Source organism: Camelus bactrianus, chromosome X, assembly GCF_048773025.1.
Source record: "Camelus bactrianus isolate YW-2024 breed Bactrian camel chromosome X, ASM4877302v1, whole genome shotgun sequence".
NCBI classification, from domain to species: Eukaryota; Metazoa; Chordata; class Mammalia; order Artiodactyla; family Camelidae; genus Camelus; species Camelus bactrianus.
This window is the reverse complement of record NC_133575.1, coordinates 25622345-25643121: the sequence shown is the minus strand read 5'-3', so window position 1 is coordinate 25643121 and position 20777 is coordinate 25622345. Positions and strand designations below refer to the sequence as shown.

The 20777-nt window shown below is 35.4% G+C and overlaps 1 protein-coding gene across 8 annotated transcripts in view; it reads left to right on the top strand.

Annotated features, from left to right (window-relative positions):
- The window catches only part of DMD (dystrophin), a 1840970-nt gene that overhangs the window by 366971 nt on the left and 1453222 nt on the right, over window positions 1–20777 (top strand). For all 8 annotated transcript variants that reach the window (XM_045507265.2, XM_045507267.2, XM_045507235.2 and 5 more), the window contains exon 7: window positions 3792–3910. In XM_045507265.2, the coding sequence (XP_045363221.2) occupies window positions 3792–3910 (119 nt within the window). The remainder of the gene's footprint in view (window positions 1–3791; window positions 3911–20777) is intronic.

Below are 20777 nucleotides of genomic sequence, written 5' to 3'. Positions count from 1 at the left end.
GTTTTGTTTGTTTGTTTGTTTTTAGATTCCTCATATAAGCGATCTTATACGGTATTTTTCTTTCTCTTTCTGGCTTACTTCACTTTGAATGACATTCTCCAGGAACATCCATGTTGCTGCAAATGGCGTTATGTTTTCAGTTTTTGTGGCTGAATAGTATTCCATCATATAAATATACCACTTCTTTATTCAGTCATCTGTTGATGGACATCTAGGCTGCTTCCATGTCTTGGCTATTGTAAATAGTGCTGCTATTAACATTGGGGTGCAGGTGTCATTTTGAAGTAGGGTTCCTTATGGATATATGTCCAGGAGTGGGATTCCTGGGTCATATGGTAAGTCTATTCCTAGTCTTTTGAGGAATCTCCATACTGTTTTCCACAGTGGCTTTCCTTGCTTCCCTCTTCCACTCTTAATGATTTAGATGTCTTCTTTTACAGTTTTGTGTTTATTCTTTTTGTAATGCATGGTAGTTATGTCCTTTCCATTTATGAGTTTCTCATTTTTGTAGCATCCTGCTCCTTTTCTATTTAGAATAGACCTGTGAATATTTCTTTTAGCATGGGTTTAGTGTTGCTGAACTCTTTTAGCCTTTGCTTGTCTGCGAAGTTCTTTATCTCTCCTTCTATTCTAAAGGATAGCCTTGCTGGATAGAGTATCCTAGACTGCATCTTTTTTTTCATTCAGGACTTTGAATATATCTTGCCACTCCCTTCTGGCCTGTAGTGTTTGTGTAGAGAAATCAGCTGAGAGCCTTATGGTTCCCAGCACCGTGGTCAGGTGCTGCATTACTGCCAGGAAGGTGGGTGGCCGCCCACCCTCTCCCGGAGCTGTTTGCTTCTCTGCTCTGTGCAGCTGCCCGCTCTGACTTGGGTTGACGCTCCGAAGGTGGGCTCGGGGAAGACTGCGGAATGGCCCCGCCCCTGCTTCATGTCAAATCTAAGCTCCTTGTTTGTCTTGGTGGCGCAAGTTCTCTGAGGTGCCGGGGCAGAAAGACCCTATCTGCCTCGGGCTGTAAACAAGTCTCAGTCCTGCCTAGGACGTTGCGGAGCCTCCGGGTGCGGATTCAGGGCTCAGCCCCGCCCCCGCCCGGGTGCTGTGCACAGGGGGAGGTGGTGGCTGTGGCTGCGCCCTGCCTCTCTTCTCGCGAGAAGTGCCAGTAATGGCGCCGTGGGTCTGAGGAGAAAAAGGCTGCGGTGCCCATCCCCCCAGGGCACGCCAGCCGTGTTGCTTTGCTTTTTTCACAATTTATGGGGGACCGAGGTTGTTCTGCTCTGTATCCCCTCCAAGCCACGGCTCGCAGCACCCTGCAGTCCCCGGGACTGCGTCAATGTAGCCGGCCCAGTCCTCCGCCCGGCTCGGGCGGCCTGTCCCAGCCCCGGGGGCCTGTCCCAGCCCCAGCTGCCAGCTCGCATCTCGGGCTGGGTGTTGTGGGGACCCTTTGTGACCGTTTTACTCAGTTCTGTCGGTCAAGGGGTGCTTGGGGCAGATCTGAGCCTGGGAGGCTCCCCTTCCATCCCACTGGCCTCTCCGTTGGAGAGGGGAGACCCAGCAAACGAGCGCCAGTCCTCCTTTGCCGCTCCCTCCCCGCGGGATTGGTCCCGCACTGTTTTGCTTTTTCTTCTTTCTTTTTTCCTTTTCTCCTACCAGATTTTTGGCGTCTTTGTCTTTCGAAGAGGGCGATGTTCTGTTGGAGTTTGGCAGGTGCTCTGGTTGGCTGAGTGGGTCTGTAGATGTGAGTCTTGGTGTATTTGTGGGAGAGGGTGAGCTACAAGCGTCCTCCTACTCCGCCATCTTGCTTTTCTCCTACAAAGCTCTGTACCTTTATTATAAAGTATGACTTTGATAAATAGCAGTTAAGCCCATTCTTGAAATGTCTTCTCTTGCAGAGCATAAGTTCTTAAGCAGGAGTCCATGGACAGACCCAAATGTCCTAAAATTCTACACAAATTCTATTTAAAGATATGGACATGTATTTTGTCTGGGTTGAAGTTTCATAGCACTGATCAGATTTTCAAAAGTATCTGAGATCCAGGAAAGGTGAAAACCATTTAAGTAATGGGTTTCCAATGTTGTTGGGATAAATTGTAATTCTTTAATAGCCAAGGCCTTTTGCAAACTCATCTCAATCCCCCATCCTAACCATATCTCCCCATGTTAAACCTTATTTGATATCAGAAATCTCCCAGTGGAGCCAGCCAGGCCTGTGAGGTCTTGACTGAACACATCTTGCTTTTTCCTTCCCTAAGAACTTTGATTCTCTAATATCCAAACAACTTAGGATTCTATTCTCAAGCACTTTTCTTAAATCTAAACCCAGACCACCATTTAAGACTCCCTTAAGCCTCAAAAACCTTTCCTGACCTTTTCTAATTTTAGAAAACCTTATATATTATTATCTGTATTTTTCACACTTAGAATTTACTTAATTTATGATATATGCATTTTTACCTCATTAGATTTAAAATACGTATGGATAAGAAATGCTTCTTACATGACTTTGTGTTTTCTCCATTATCAAATAAAATTATATTCATACAGTATGTTCTCATCCATTCTCTGGTATTAGCAATAAATATTGAGCCCCTCCTATGTGTCAGGCTGGGTTTCTAGAAGTGAACAGAACTAGTAAAAAAGTTCTGTATCCTACATTCCAGTGGGGTAAATGGATAAATTGGTAACTTTACTTAAATGGATAATATGTTGAATAGTGTAAGTGCTAATGAGAAAAATATAAACCAATTAAGAGGGATAGGAAATGAATATGTGTAAGTGTGATTTGGGAGAATATAATTTTAGATGATGGGGAGGGCAGGGAGGCATTCGGCACTCATCAATAATGTGACTTTTGAGTAAAGACCCAAAGGAAGTGGAGGAGTGAGCCATGTGGGTGTCTCGGGGAAGATAAATTCAGACATAGAGAATAGCAGGTGCAAAGGAGGGAATTATCTCGCCTGCTTGAGGAATATGAGAGAGGCAAGAAATAAAATCAGAAATTTAATGAGAAGCCAGACCATGTAGGGCCTTTAAAGTCACAGTTAAATCAGTGAATTTTACTCCTCCAATAGCAAGGATTTGAGAAGGTGATGATGAAACATTTTAACAGATCACTCTGACAGCTCTGCTGAGAGCAGATTAACAAGGGCAAGGGTGGGAGAGGGGAGCAAGTTAGAAAGCTAACGTAATAATCTGTGCAAGCTAAACTGATAGCAGCGAGGATAGTGTGAAGTGGTCATATTTCCAACTAAGTGTTGTATGAGAGTAAAAGTCATCAAAGTTGACTCCAAGGTTTCTACTGAGCAACGGCAAATTTGCCCCCATCATTGATTGTTGAGGAAGGAAGAACTGTAAGAGAAGTTGGTGGGTTTGGGGTAGTGCCATGGGGATGGATCAGAAGCTCAGTTTTGGACACTTTGAGTCTTGTGATGACTCTAAGTAGAGATACTGAGTAAGCAGATGAATCTAGAGTCTGGACTTCAGGGAAAAGGTCTGGGCTAGGCTTATAGAATTGGAAGAGCAAATGGCTGGTATTCAAATCCGTGAGATTGGATGAGATGAACACATTTTGTTGCTTGAATAAGGTAGAATAAGTTCTCCTTTGTTTCTTCAGGATTTTTAATTAAAAGTGTGACTTGTTTAAATGAGTAATGATATTGTGGGGTAGTGAAGAGTAACACTTAGCTCTTAAGGAATGTGGACATGGGTTGTCAATCAAAAATCAGAGTTGAAGTGAATCTCATGAAACTTTTAAAATTGATTTATACTTGTCTTTGTATTTGTGTGTGTTTCAGGCCAGACCTGTTTGATTGGAATAGTGTGGTTTGCCAGCAGTCAGCCACACAACGACTGGAACACGCATTCAACATCGCCAAATATCAGTTAGGCATAGAGAAACTACTGGATCCTGAAGGTTGGTACATTTCTTGACTACCACTGTTTTCAGTATAGTTTAATGTCCATCATCTCAGACTTAACATTTCCACAAACTAAGCACAAAATAGGAACTATATGTGGTGTATTTTTCTGTATTCCAGGTGTGTTTAAAACGTTGTCTCCTAAAGTATATTGTGAATTGTCCTATATGATTTTAGTTCTCAGAATGCTAATATCTAAAATTAAAATGTAAAACTTTAGGGAAAAAATTTCAAACTTTTAGAATGTAAGTGCCTCATGGATGAAGTATACTGCATTTAGAGTACATTGACTCCAAAAAGTTCATGTTTTGCTTGTTCTACCAAGAGACTTGATGGACTAATCAGCTATAATTAATTAGCTACTCTTGCCAGTTTCATTCATACACTCTATAAAAGGCAGCATGGTTTACTGTTTAAATTAGGAAATCTATTCCTGGCGCCGATTCTCTTATAATGTGTCACTCTGGGGGAAGTCCTCCATTGAATGGTTATTCATTTTCTGTTGAGTTGGCAAGCAGCACTGTATTTATATAGTTATAATATTACACTTAAGTAAGTTTCATTCTTATCTCTCGTGCTACCTAGTTGTATCTTACAGACACGTGGATTAGAGGGATAGTGATTCCTGACCTCTGCTTTTCTTCTAGCCCATGGGGCACTTTTTTTGTTTGCCAACTTGTTTTGAAATCACAGACTCTGTTCTCACTTTCTTGAGGCTTTACCACACTCTAACCCAGAAGTTGACGAAACAGTGTTAGGGGGATTTGATATCTGTGGTATAATCAAGCTGCTATTTGGGCAGGGTTATATAATTCTGTGGTCTTTGAAATATTGAATCAATACCAACTGAGGAGATCCTTGAGTGGTGGTGATAGGTCCCATCAGGAAAAGTTCAGAAATAACTCAGAGGATAGCCTTTCACTGATGAATTTATCACCAAGCAGAATCTAATCCTCAGTGTTACTGATCCAGGAACCTGATTGCCTCGTCTTATTGATAGCATATCTATATGGTGGTGGTAGTGGTGGGGGAGTTGACTTTAGACAAACTGAAAAAAGGATATAACAATCAAAATGGAAGCTCGGTTATTTTAAATGAGATGTTTAAGTGTCTATTACAAGAATACCCATATATAATTGACCAAGATATTTCCCTCGATAAGCACATGGATTTGGGAAGGGAAAATTATAGCAATACAATGTGTTTGTGAAGTTGGAATCAGATTAAGTTCATTAGAAGTGTTTCTTCTCCTTTAGATAATGCATGACTTGTTGCTTCAGTAGATGATCAACATCCTTCCTGCTCCAGTTTACCTCTAAGGGAGAAATTGTATCAATCTTATTTCCTTGTTTTGCAGGATTAGGGGGTAGTTTACCTCCCTACTGACTATTAGTGCTGATTTACATGTTTTTTCATACTCCAGTGAGATAGAGTGGGCAGATGTAATGAAAAGATAACTCCAACCCCTTAGGATAAGAGCTGCAGTGTATGAATTTGAAGGATAAGCCTATTAATAGTTTTTTTCCCCTTTTTAAATTGAAATGTAGTCAGTGTACAATGTTATGTTAACTTCTGGCATGCAGCACAATGTTCCAGTCATACATATACATACATATATTCCTTTCCATATTTTTTGATGGTTATCTTGTTTCTTTTTTAAAATTATTTATTTATTTTTATTTTTTAAACATTTTTATTGAGTTATAGTCATTTTGCAATGTTGTGTCAATCTCCATTGTAGAGCACAATTTTTCAGTTATACATGAACATTCATTGTCACATTCTTTTTTGCTATGAGCTACCAAAAATCTTGTATATATTTCCCTGTACTATACTGTATAATCTTGTTTATCTATTCTACATATGCCTACAAATTTTATCTACAATTTTAAAATCCCAGTCTACCCCTTCCCACCCCTCCATATTCTTTTTTACCATAGGTTACCACAAGATATTGAATATAGTTCCCTGTGCTATACAGTAGAAACTTGTTTATGATTTTCATTAAATCCACATATGGGTAGTCAGTTCCTGTTATCTGGGATGTATGCTCTAATTACTCTTGTGTGTACCCTATCCTTTCATAAAATAGTAAGTCTAAATTTAATAGATCTTTTTCTTTTTAAGTGATAAAATGGCTTTTGATCTCTAAGTCTTCCTTTGAATCGATGAAGCAGGGGTACCTAGATAGGTCTCCGCATCATAATCACAAAAGTAGACTGATGAGATTATCATCAAAAAAGGGTGGTTACATAAATAATGTATTTCATAGCATTGAATAGCCTGATATACCCAATTCCATATGTTCTAAATGGAAAGTGTATGTTGAAATGCATGTCATTGAGGCTGTATGAACAGCATTATAATGTCTCAAACTTGAAAACTCAAAGTCAACCAAATATAATATGAAATATAAGCTGATTAATAGAGAGTAAACCACTGGTTATGGTTTCATTTTGCCAATGAACTCTTCGATCTGAAAGCCTTTTCTGCTTATGGTCTCCTTTCCAATTCAAAGAGCATTCTTTCTCTTAAAATGCTTTATTAAAGTTTTTTATGGCTGTAAAAAAGATGAGGATTCAGCATAAATCTTATGTTATATTTTTAGTTATCAGTTCCTGTCAGTGTGTGAGGGAAGTACCCAAAAATACATTAAAAAATCATTGGTCAATATTTTTCAAGAGATGATATCAATGATAATTGAAAGAAAAATGCATTAAGTTGTGAAAATTTTTATTGATTTGTAGTCACAAAAGACAGACTAGCATCTCAGAATCTTAAGACTTAGAATAGTCTCTTCTGTTGTTATCTAACAGGGGAGATTCATGGACTTCTTTCTTGCCCTGTATAGTAATTACCTTTGAGAAGTTCATATTTTTATTTAACCAAATATTGGTTCTTTAGCTTATGCATGATAATGTGAGCTCTTCTCGAAAGCAATTTTCATTTCATATCTCATATGCCCCTTAGGAGGTTAATGAAACATTTAGCTTTATATTTGGGGAGATTTTTATTATTGGGGGATTGAAGTTATATTTGGCTTAAAAAATACTTCCCAATAATTTTTTTGGGGGGGAATTTTAAACATATACTTTGTTGATTGGGTTGATTTACAAATTAAAAAGTCATTGAAATATAATTTGGAGGTTTTCATATCTTGCGTATATCAGCTTTGTTTGGCCTTAACTGGTGTTTTGAGGCCTAAGGTTTGGTTTTAAGTGGAATTGCCTTTTGAAATGAGTAGCAGTAGACATTAGCATAAGCATTTCAGGAGCCGGTTTTGGTGTGTTTAAATGTTAACATACGCAAAAATAAGTACTGTAGGATAAAATTATTTAATAATTTATACATCTTTATGTTCATAGATATAAAATGTTTATCGCCTTCAAATAGATCCTATTGTGAATCATTTGATTCACTTTCTATCATGATTTCCGTGTAAGACATGCCCTGTATGAGTGCGTGCATTGTGGGTTTCATTACATTGTTTGCTTCCCTGAGTTTCAAACAAGTTGGTGTGTTTACAAATCCCCACAACACTTTCTGCATTAAGAGAATGCTTTGTCAGCTTTTCCTTGTGAATAACAAAGTTAAGATGTTCTTTTTAAAGGGATTAAAAAAAATCAGGGATGAAAATTTGTACCAGTTCCAGATAACTTTTACATTTCAGGGTAGTAGTTCATTTCCATTTGGGGTCTGCGGTATGATGTGCAAGTACCTCAGTTGTTTACCAGGGTAACTTCAGGATGAAAAGTGAATGATGAGAGTCGATGGTGATGAACAGTAGGGCTTTCGAGAAGTAGTGTATCCTCAAAATGACATTCACAAACCAATTAGTTTGGTTTTAATCCCACTTCATTTTAACTTCTTGAGGATGATAACACAGATTCTATTTTCTGCTTGGCTAATCCCTGCGTCACTCTTCAGTTGTTTTTAGAGTGTTCTTTTCCAAGAATTTGCTCTGCCTTTTGGAAACTTTTACCGAATGGTCTCAGACATCACTTTGCATGCATACAGTTTATTAGTCTTTAAAAAATGTTCAAGAGAAAATATATAGCATTTGCTATGAAAGAGAAGAAAGTCCTTAAAGCCTTTTATTTGGGATTGATATCAATTGTTTGAGCAAGTTTTTTTTTTCTTACGTCTTTGTTCCATTCATCGTATTTTGATACCGTAACAACAAGAAATGATGATAAGTAGTTTACATTAACTTAAAATGGAAGGAGTAAAATCATACCAACTCAGAAGGATATTATTAACTTAAATAACTCGAACTTTCTATGTACAGGCACACTCATTTCATATCATTTAGATTATTTTTTTCCCCTAGAACCCATTGTGGAATACCTTTGTTTTCAGAGAATGTAATGAGGTTGGAATATATTGGTGTTCCTCATGTGTATAACATGTTAAGTAAAAGTTGTTATTGTAAATATCTCACATTCTTTAGAGCAAAACTGTGCAGTGCAAAATGCTCTTACTTCCATATATTAAAAATATTTTATCATACTTATGAGAATAAAAATGGCCCTTGCCCTTTTGACAAGGTAACTTGTACAAAATATATATTCTTTTGTATTGTTTTGTATTATTGATTTATATCATTATCTCTGACAGAGTCTTTAGAGATATTACAATTTGTACGTATCTAAAACTAAATCCCAAGTTTCTTGGAAGAAAAGTTCTTAGTCTAGTTATTCTGCTGTGGAAAATAGAAAGTACCATCAACTGCTTATGCAGATATGATAATAGCAGAATAATGTTTCTATTATATCAGCAGGAGATCACTTTTTCCAGGGTTTCTTTTTTAAAGAAACAAGATCATTAAAACCAAATTATACAATTTAATAGTGTTAAATGTAATAATAATGAAAATATTTCTTTAATTTTGCACTTCAGTGGATTGCAGTTGAAATGAGCTAATTAGAGATGGCGTTAGTGTATTCGCAAAGGAATGGGCTACATTAGTAGATTTAGTGTTGCCATCTCATTTGCTTAACGTATATTCAGCATAACCTTTTAGCCAAGGAATTTGGGAAATACTGTGTTAAATAATTTAAATATATACTTTTATTAGTATTGCTTAGAACAGAGACTAGCATCAATACATAATGAGGCTTTAGAAGAACTAATGGCTGATGTAGAAGTCCAAAGAAATGTGATTAGCATATTCCTAGCCTGCATTTCATTAGAGTAAGGGTACTTATTAGAATATCCTTGGCTATTTTTAAGTTTTGTCCTGAACCTTCCTTGTTTTATGCTTCTTTTTTCCATGGGCTGATACATTGCATAACTAGCCTTGACTATCCACTGCTGCTTTAATATACTTTAACTCATTTGAGTTATAGATGACTTTACCAAAATATCTGGAGGCATCATCAAATTTATCACTGCTACTGTAGAAGAAAAATGTTTAAGGGACAATGTATTGTAATACATAGCAAAATAAATAAATGAAAACTGTCTACATGGGTAAAAAGTTATCAATAATAGTATACAAATATTAGTATAAAAATGAGGATAAAGATATTATGTTAATATTGTGATACAGGGGATTATATTACCATTAAGATATTACTGTTGCAATCTCCTGTTTCCTGATGGAGAACTTTCAAATTGCTTATCATAATAGAAGTTTAAAAAATAAAGATGTTAATATGTACTTTACAGTTGTCTGAAAAGCAAACAAAGACATTAGAGATGGGGGCAGATGGGAAAGAATGAATTTAGTGTCTCTTTAATATCCTGTCTTCTACTTTATTCTCAGTTCAGATAACGTAGAAACTGAATATTTTCAGGACAATTTAAACCAATCACTTATAAATTGAAGTGACTTTTTGTTCTGCTGATCCATTTCAGTTTGAATGACTGAAATAATTGAACGTAATTGTCCCAAATTCACCCATTTAGACAATAAGGAGACCTGCAAAACATTAAAAACGGTATCTCTGTGTGTGCATGGCCTGAATTTACCATTTATACCATGATTTGGTGTTTTCTACTAATCTTTATATTCTTTTATAATTTATCACAATTCTGACTTTATGGAAAATGGTCAGCCAATTTATATTTTTAATCTCTCTTAGGGGCTTATTTGTTAAAATGAGTATTATTCATTGTTATAGATAAGTAATGTAGTTTCTCACTTGATTGTGGAATTTAAATAATGAAATATAATTTAATCATGTGATTTAAGATTTGTATTATGGATAAAGTTCTATACCAATTAATTCAGAAGCATTTGAGTATAATCCTTGCCCAGATAACTGAGACTCTCTTTTTAATTATTTGTACCAAGATGTTTTTTGTGACTTTTTTAAGGGGGGGAACATAACATCCTAGGGCGATACAGTCACAATAAATGATATTTACTGACTGACAAGACTTCTATAAATTATTTAAATAGTTGAGAAATGCTCCAATTCAGCACTGTGTTCTAATACTGAATGACACATCACGGATGTTTTGTGGGTGATGTCACCAGGTATATCATCACTAGGAGTCCATTAGACTGTTAAGGAAATATATTAGAAAAAAAATTTGTTGCTCCTTTGTTCCTGATTTTAATAAGAGTCAAATCTGAGGTAACAAATGAGATATTAGGAAGTTTGAGTAATTAAAGTGTTCCATAGTTGATATTTGTGTTTATTTATCATGGAAAGGCATAGCCTTATTTGAAAGCATTTTAATATTTAGACAATTATAGAAAATGATAATAACATGGCATAAATAGTTTTAAAATAATTCTGTGAGATTTAAATAAAATCGATGATCGAAAGTAAAGCATATATTGCTTATAGTTGGGACATTTTTGTTCATTTCACAATCTTCAAAATGGAATTAATTGTCTGATTTTAAAAAATAGGAGATATCACAGAATTTGCAAATGAATATCTGAAAACCTTAAAATTGAGTAGTAGGAAAATAGGTATTAGGTTGGTACATATGTTTTCCAGTTAAATAATCTCTCTATATAAAAATGCATGGGAAGTTTAACTGCTGGAATATGAAATATAAGATGAAAGTATAGTAGTTTACAATAGTATTTGGATAAAAGAGTAATATACTGGAGTCTTGGTTAATGCATTTTAATTCTTAAAACATGATAGTTTCATTCACATAAAAATGGGATTTAATCCTTGTGAAAGAAACCAGAGGCTTTACAATAGTCTTGTGATTATACTTAAAAATGATACACTGCATTCTTAGATTTACTGACTTATGGCAAACTTATGGGGTTAGTGGGTCGTATGCTGTCTACTTGAGAGATGAGAAAACTGTAACATCTATGAAGTGCTTGGAAATGTTATGTTGAATTAGAATTTAATAAGGTGCTTGAAACCCAGTGTTTTTACTTTTTAGAAATAATCAATTTTTCTGTAGTATCATTCTTGTGAGTCTTTTTTTTTTTTAACATTGCAGAGTAAACTTTTATCTCAAATCGATGCATGCTTTTCCCCTAAAAATATTTTTCTAATTTATCACCAGTGTTATAAATTCAAATATGCAAAGTTCCTTTTAGTAAAATATAACTAAAATTTAAGTAGGACGACCATGTTTTAGGAACCTCACATTTTTTTTGCACACTAATTCCAGGGTAGTTTATCCTTTTGTAGATGGAAAAACTGAGGCTTAGAGAGGTTTACTAAAGCCAAGATCACACTGCCAATAGAAAAATGAGATGGAATAAAATCCAAGTTTACCTCGTCTCAGTCCATTTTCTTTCCAAGAAGACTGCCCAGTAAAATCACCTGGGAAGATGATAAGAAACTGAGGTTGGAGCAGATACTCTGATTTTATTGGTCTGAGATAGGGCCCTAACGCCAGCAATTTTTAGAAGCTCATCAGGTGAGACTGTCATATAGCCAAGATAAAAGTAGGACAATAGCACTATTGTTTCCATAGGTATGTCTTTTTAGAGGATAAAACCCAAAATCTGTTGTCCCAGGGTTTTTTAAGACCTCTAGCATTTTCTTCCTCAAGAGGTGACTAAGCCTGCTGTTCAAATCTTCAATTACTGGAGCCTTGCTTATTGCTAACAGGCCTGTCGTTAATGAGAAATGGTTCGTCCACCAGATAAAATAGAAATAGACTAGCTGTCACATAAGACTGGCTACCAAAAACGTTCTCTTTAGGATTAAGGGACTTGCCTGATCTGCCATCTGCACAGTTCTCTCTCTCCATCCCTTCTTCTGTTTATTATTTCACGGCTGTGTTTGTAATAGAATGGTGCTTTCATGCAAACACTGATTCCACCAAAGCGTTGTCCAGGACAACCTGTGTGCAGAGGTGGTCCTTGGCTCTTTGTCCTTTTATTTCTCCTTTTCTCTCTTCTGCTCTCACTTTGATCCTAATTGGTATCCCTGTGCCCTGTCATCAGGGGTTTGATAATCATTTTTTCAGCCAGTAAATATCTCTTTCATTGGCACAACTGATAAAGCCTCTTATTTTGGAGGAATTTTTAATAATAGCAAAGGGGTAATAATAGAAAAGTAAAGAAAACAGTTAAAAATGGCAGGAAGGTAATTTTTTCAAAGGACAAGTTAGTGATCCTATAAATCCATTTAGAAGAAGCAGATGGCTTTAGTTACCTTCATGATCTCTGATATTAATGCCAGAAGTAGGTTGGCTTTAATCACAAGCCATTTCTCTAGGATTAGTTTTGGTAAACCGTCTGTATTTCATCCAGATATATGACTTTTAGTGACAGGATATGACGCTTATTGGAGCCTGCGGTATCATTGTGGTTGTGAGGGCATTAAATTGGCAGTTTTACTCACAGATGAAATGGAATCCAAGCTAATACTCCATTTACTTAGCTGTATAGAAGAATGCAAGGTAGGAGATATACTGGCATGGACTCTATGTATTGAGTGGCTCTGAAGCACCCAAAACACGCACATCTGTCTCTCATCGAAATGAGGCAAGAGCCAAGGTCACTGTGGGCTGCTTGATGCAGAGAAGCTAGAGCTCAATTTCCCAACAATAGGGAATGGCATTTTAGTAACAGAGGATACAGGCCTCCATGTCAGTTCACAGCCCCTCTCCCCCACTGGCCTAAAAGCAGTTCTACCTAGCAAACAAAAGACACACAACATTCCACGATTATCTTGACTCCATAATTCTAGGAAAACAAGATTCTCTGGTCATTTTCCCAGGCAAGCTTAGGCCTGATGTTAACCTTTTATTCATAGAGCCAACTAGCCTTGGGGTTGAAATCCTATTTCTGCCTTTATTAGTTATATGGCCCTGGGAAACTTTCTGAACCTCAGTTTTGCTCATGTGCAAAGGAGAATAGTATCTACCTCAGACAGTTACTGCAAGGGTTAAGTTAAGTAGTGCCTATTAAGTATTTAGCCTGTAATATGTATTCAGAAACAGCCGCTAAACATACATGAAGTGTCTGGAATATTGCAAGAGTTAAATGTTGCTTCCCTTTCTGTTTCTATAAATTACCTTCATTGGGGAGAGCAGGTCTTCCTAATTATTTTGCCTGCCTCTCAGAAATGCTGACTCTCCCCAAATTAAATAATTCCCCTTTTGAAATCATACTGTTCTTCCTGTAACCTTCCTACTCATTCCAGTTTCCAGACCTGAGGGATATTGCTGGTTCACAGCTGGATTTCTAGATAGTAGTCCTTGACCTTTTGAGTTCCAGAATATTACCTAATACTTCATAGTAAACTTGAACTACATCTTGAGTTCCTCAGTGGTGACATTACACACACACACGTACACACACATACCCATGCACAGCCTCAGTTACACTGAAGATTTTTAACAAGTCTCCTGAAGACTTGTTCATAGTTATAATACCTTATTCCTGTAACTGTCATTATTTGTAAGATGCTAATTAGCACACTTGCGAAAATACAAGGAGTTTTTCTTCTGTGACCATAACTTTATTTAACAATATGTGGGTGGTTGAACTGGTTCCCAAAAATCTCATAAAACCTCTTTCTCTTCTGAAACCTGGAGTAGCATTTGTACAGAAATGTTGATGTGCTCTGGTATAGTATTTACTGAACATTTATAAGTGCTAGGCAAAGTAATTAGCATTTTATAAGTATAATTTTATGTTATCCCATAACACCTCTAGGAGGTAGCACTATTATTATGACCATTTACAACTGAAGATTTTAAGTAACTATCCCACATCATTGAGCTCGTAAGTTGGAGTTGAGAGTCCCTGCTTGTAACTACTGCAGAAAATAATTGTAATGCTGAATATTTCTGCCCTCTTCCCTGAATTTTTTTTCTTTGCATTGATTAAAAAGTTGCTGTCTTTGCTACATAGCTAATTGACTTTCTTTTCAAATGGAGGGACATCAATCAATTATAATGGTGCTGAAAATAAGTGCAAAAATCACACAAACAGGAACCAGACTAAGATACTGGATTCTGTCTTCTTACTATGATATCTCCCTCAGAGGATAGATAGTTAAATAATTAATCAAAGTGGAAGGATGTTTACAAACCTTGCAAGTTTCGGATCCTAGCCAAGCCACGCTAAAGTTATCAAAGGGAAATACTAACCAGTTACGAGTATATTCCCTTCTACTCTTCCTCTTGGTTGACTCTAGATGGAAAAGGCATCTCTTAAGGCATGCAAAAACCTCTCACTGTCTCAAATGTTTCCTCATTAGCTTGTGGTGTGGACATTTCTTATCTAGATTGAAATCCCTAAAATATGGATTAGCCGAGAGGGAGGGAGAGAGAGAGAGAGACAGACAGACAAAGAGAGAAAATCCTAAGGAGGGCTATGTAAAAATGTGTATTTTACCTAGGCTTGAATATCTAAGTTTCTCTGTATGGCACTTTTTTTTGCAAGGATTTATTATTTGAGCCACTTGAGAACTTGGGTCTATATAGAATCAGCTGGACAAGTGAACTCCTTGGAAAAGTGTTTTAAAAATTGTTTCATAAACGTTCTATCAATAGAGATACTGTAGGTGAAGGCATTTAAAGTGGAATGAATATACACGCATGCCTCAGGGAAAGAAGTTGATCTTTTGAAATCTCTTGAGAATTGTTTCATTTAAAATTAATATTATTCAGTAGGCAAGAGTCTGTGGTGAAGCGCCTCATGTCACCTAAAACATAGTAATAGACCATGATATTGGTGTAGTTGTTGCTAATCCAGGGGAGTCTGAGCATAGACAGCAGGAAGTAGGGAAAGACTAGTCTAGACCAGAAAGAATCATTGAACACTTGGGTATTTGGAGAACCGTGGTTCAGGAACCAGGTTAAAAAAGGCTACAAGTAAGGATGAATCTCACCCACATCAAAATATAACAAATAGAAAAATGAATATGACATAAGCTCCTGGATAAAAATTAAACAAAAATGTATGGAATTTCCTCTGTACTATTGTATCTCCAATTTTTCTTCCACCAAAACATACAAGAACTGCGTGTGAAAAATGAGGGGAAAAAAAACTGTAAAATATTAAGGAACTAGGAGATAAGAAACTAATCATTAAATTTTCATAATGCAGGGAAATCTGATGGTTTAGAATTTTAGTCGCAGCACAAGTTCAGTAATATATGATACAAAGTCTATTAAATGATTGTATCTGTATTTTCATAGTGAGTAGAAACAAGTATTTTAAGCAAACAAATTGGAAAATGAAAAAATGGTAACTCCTCCATTCTTCTTTACCTTAATATATGCTGGTGAGGAAAATGGCATTGAAAGGAATGTAGTGCTTGAAGGAATGCTTTCATTTGTTTAAAGTAACCTTTTCTCAGGTTGATCCAGAGGCACTGAATAGCTCTAACAGTTCTGAGAAGATTAATCTTGCAGATGAAATGGAAACTTTAAAAATGAGAATTAATTGTTAGAACCAAAACATTGGTTACTTATATAAGCCAATTCCATTATTAATATAGAGCACTATTATTTTAGCTAATATAAGTGTCTTTTACTGTGTTGAATGTATATAGATTAATCTAAAAATAAAAGAATGATATTATATAGCTCAAAAGTTGGACAGGTGGCTAGAGAGCCTTGGATTTTTTCCCAGTGAGTAGATTTACCCACACCACTAATAAACTAGAAATTTTGGAGCCCCTACTTCTATTCTTGTCATTGTAATTTGTTTCAGACACTAAAAAAGCATTTACAGTTTATTTTGCCTCAGGTAGAAATTCATTTTAATTCATCAAACACTTATTGATTGACAACTTTAAGTAAGAAAGAGTGCTAGATACCCTAAATGCATAAAAAAGAAAAAGGTATAGAGGATATACCTTGTCTAGCAAGGAATTGACAATTCAGTATGCGCCAGCAAGCAAGTATGTACATAACTATTATATGTGACAGAATGTGATCTAATCCACACAAATTCATTAACATGTAGTAGGATATTTTTAAAAACATGAAACGTGTTTGGGAACAGTATCCCCTTCTAATAAATGTTTACGTCCAGTGAAAATGTGGATGTGGATCTTTCAGTAGAAGTGTTAAAATAAAGCAAAACCCACTGGATCTGTACAACTGTCCTTGCTTGGCTCCCTTAATTTTATTCACTGGACTTAAATGCATTAATCTATAAATAGTGAAGGTGATTTTGGAGAAGAGACCTAACCTTCTGTTCTAGTTCCTTATTTCCTTCAAAGTCCATTGGTTTCTTAAATAATAAAGTCCTTCACCATTTTGAACAAGGTTTGGTAGTTACTACTTTCTCTTTAACATATGTGATTTCTCATAAAAAGTTCTGGATTTTTTTCTCTCATATTTCAAGTTGTGTATTAGGACTGACATATAAGCTAACTTGAGCAGGGTGTTTTAAAAAGCTAAACCCAGTGTGATCAATCACCTTCAACATGAGAAAAACCTCTTTAAACTATTTTAAGTCAACATGTACAAGAGAAATTGGCCTGTAGTCACCTCAAGTTCTTAACCTTTTTGAGAGCCAGAGAAGAGCTGCTTCTCTGTAAAGGGAATATATATTGACAATAAAATATATAAGGGAGGACATCTACTTATAAAACTTAGGAAACGATTTAGTAGGAACACTTGTTTTATTAGCCTTCTGCTCTTTAATGACTGAGACCATCCTGGGGCTATTTAAAAGATGATTAAATTTGTCCTCTGAACAGATAGATGAGTTCAGGGTGTTTCTTTTTTTCCATGGAATTGACTGTGTCTGCATTGACATTAAAGGCATGGACCAGGAATCTTTGTAATAATAAATAAGTATTTTGAATTAATTTAAGTTTTCATTTAAACAGCTTTAAACATGGATAAAATGAAGTATTATAACTATTTGTAGTAAAATAGTCCATCAACTTTTTGCCTCAAAATTATAGTTGTTTCAAATGTAATTTCGATGTGAACCGTATCTGAAATACACTGTATCTGAAATTTTTATGCACTATTCCATACATTCTCTTCCTCATGAAAATGATCATTTGAACAAATAATCTTTATAGAGGTAACCTCTTCCAGTTTCCCCTAGACCAATAAGTGGTACCATCAATCTACCTGCTCAGTTGCTCAAAGCAAAACCTGCAAATCATCCTTTCCCTAATCCCTGTCATTCCTAAATTACAGTCCATCATGATGCCTTGTGGATTATACTTTCAGAATATATCACTAAGTCTTTGGTACCTCTCCCTCTTTATAGCCACCACCCAAGGTCAGATAATTTTCATCTCTTCCCTTGACCACAGGAAGAGCTTGCTAACTGCTAGCCCTGCTTCCATCCTGGCTCTCCCTCCCATCCCTTTTATGTGCAGTGTCCAGAGTGATGTTACCACAATTCAGAGACTTAGCACTTCCTCTTCCAACTGCCTGGAATGCTTTTCTTTCACTCTCTATTTCACAGCTGAGTAAATTGAGCCCCAGAAAGATGATGTGCTTTGTTTGTTTCACCAATGTCAGAATAGCATGTTTCTGTGTTCCTAGGTACATGTTTAACTAGTGCTTAGTCTTTAGTTTTAAATCAGTCCTTATGTTATTTCCTATTATGCACACTGCGTTTGAGATCAGCATTTTTTCTCTGATATCGTAGTGGTTTCTAATCATAGTATCTAATGCATCTGTGAGAAAAGAAATATTTTCATTAGTCAGTGTTAATGGAGAGCATGGCCTGTGAAATTATCTACCTTAGAAAATGGTCATTTTCATAATTTTCATTAGAATATATTCAAAATTGGTTTTTATTCTTGAAAAATTACCATGTTGCTATCTAATATTTAACTGAAACCAGAATTAGGCAAATGACATAACTTCCTATCTTATCTGGGAGCCCACATGAATATTAGGGTATTAAGTTATTAATAAAGGTATCTACTGTCCTCTGAGGAGAATACCATATATTTGTGGAATAAAGACAAAGCAGGGCAGACACATCTAATTTCATTTCTCTCAAGAGTGCTTTAGATTTTCTTTACCTATACCTTAAAATTTTTAGCTGGATGTTCCTCCCTCTATTTAAACCAGTTTAATTTCTGAGTTGGAAAAGTAGAGTAAGCTATATTGCCTTATTTTCCGTGTGTGTGTGTGTGTGTGTGTGTGTGTGTGTGTGTGTGTGTATGTATGCATGTATGTATGTATGTATGTATGTATGTTCATGGGGAGATCTTGTCAATGCACGGAGAGAGAGACTAAGAGAAACAAGGCAGTTATGGGCCAGAAACTTGATTAACAATAGAGGACTGACAATTCCAAAGCACTAGGAAGGCAAGGAGGCTACTGGGATAGTTAGGGGCAAGTTGGTAACACAATTTATTTGTTTAATTGTATAATGAATACTTATTTGTTATCTACAATGTTCCAATTATATTTGAGTTACATATAAGGGTGTAAGAATAAGACTTTACTGCATTAGAGTATGGTCTGCAAGGTCCAGTGATTTTCTTGTCTTTAAAATCTGTTCTGTTGTTGTGGATGGTTTTTTAAATTTAGTATTGTTTAGTACAATATTAACAAAGTAAACAATAATATTGGTCTTTCTCATGTTTAACTTTGACTTTGTCAGTGATATACAATGCAATATGAAAGTCTTCAACTATCTAGAAGAGTTAATTCTGACTTACATTCCATTGGAGTTTGTTCTTACTGCAGTACTGCTGGCTTATCACAATACTGTTGGTAGTTCTAAACTTGTCCAGTCATCTAATAGGTGGTGACTTCTTCATATGTAGGACTCATTCTTGTTCACAGCTGAACTATTTAAGAGCCTAAAATAGTGCCTGCTTTTTAGTTAGCTGAAGGCCTAGGTTTTAAATTAGTAGATTAATGAAGGAGGGAACGCTACTAATATGTCTGAAGATCAAGTCAGGATTTTAAAGTTCTAATTAGGATTGATCGTCAGGCTGATAGATTAAATTCACTGATTAATACAAGGAATTAATAATATTAAGAAGCATCTAAATGGTCAGTGTCCCAGTGTTGGAATTTTCATATTTTTCTTCTTATTGGCTATTTTGTTGTTTATTTAAGCTTAAAAAGGTTTTCCTGATTATCTTATTTAAATAGAAGAGTCCTGGTGAAGGTGATTTTAAAAATTAAAATATTAAGTATGCTAAATTGTAGACCTTAGGTTTGATTTTCAAGAAGCTACACACAGGTCTTAAGAAGTGTGTAAAATTATCCCCAAGCTAAATGATAATCATATGCATTATTATGGAAGAAGCTATTTTAAAGTATCGAACTTTATCTAAATAACAGCACATTTTATTAAAGAGATTAAATGGGTCAGTTGGGCAGGATAATGTTAAACTGTAGTTGGGAATTCCCTACATGATAGAAAAATTGATTGAGTTGAGACTGTTACAAGAGTACTCTCTATTTGGATCATATAATTTTATAAAAATCCTTTTGGCACTTCCCATGGTAAAGATTGACTGTTCCAATTAGAAACATAAAACACACTTTGTCTCAATGAGTTTTATTATTATTGTGTATACTTAAACAATACAAACTACTTTACTTTTTATGTAAGTGCATGTGCTAGGAGGAGAGAGCCATATAAATGGACAGAGCATGATTTATATGGAAAATTATGTGGTGCTTGTAAAGAAAAATAGATACATTACAAATGATTTCTTAGATAAAAATAAAAAGTATGACATATTTAAACTGAAAGACAAGTTGGGATATATAATTACAACTTAAATGTTTTCTCAAACCTATTTTTGAATGGGAGAAAAATAATCTATAAAATCTGTGAATATGTTTTTTTTAACCAGAGTAATCTTTTTCATTATTTATTTTTTAATTGAAGGATAGTTATATAATATTCTATGTAAGTTATGGGTGTGTAATATAGTGATTCACAATTTTTACAAGTTATACTCCATTTATAGTTTAAATTTATAAAATATTAGCTAGTCTTTTTAATAATTTTTAAAAAATTTTTATAATGTATAATATTTATAAAATATTAGCTACTGTTGTACAATGTATCCTTGCAGCTTATTTTATGCCTAACAGTTTGTACCGTTTTTATAATATTTTTTATAAACTTTATTCTTTTAGAGCAGTTTCAGTTTCACAACAGAATTGAGAAGAAAATATAGAATTCCCACATAGCCCTCCCCACCCACAAATATATACTCCCCTACCCTCAGCATCCCTCATCAGTGTGGCATATTTGGTACAATTGATGAACCAACATGGACACATTATTAACCAAAGTCCATAGTTTACATTAGGGTTTACTCTTGATGTTGTACATACTGTGGATTTTGATAAATGCAAAAAGACATGTAGCCACCACTATAATATCATACAGAATAATTGCATTGCCCTAAAAATCCCTTGAGCTCCATCTATTCATTCCTCCCTCCCTCCCTCTCCCCAAACCCCTGGAAACCACGATCTTTTTATTGTTTCTGTAGCTGTGCCTTTTCC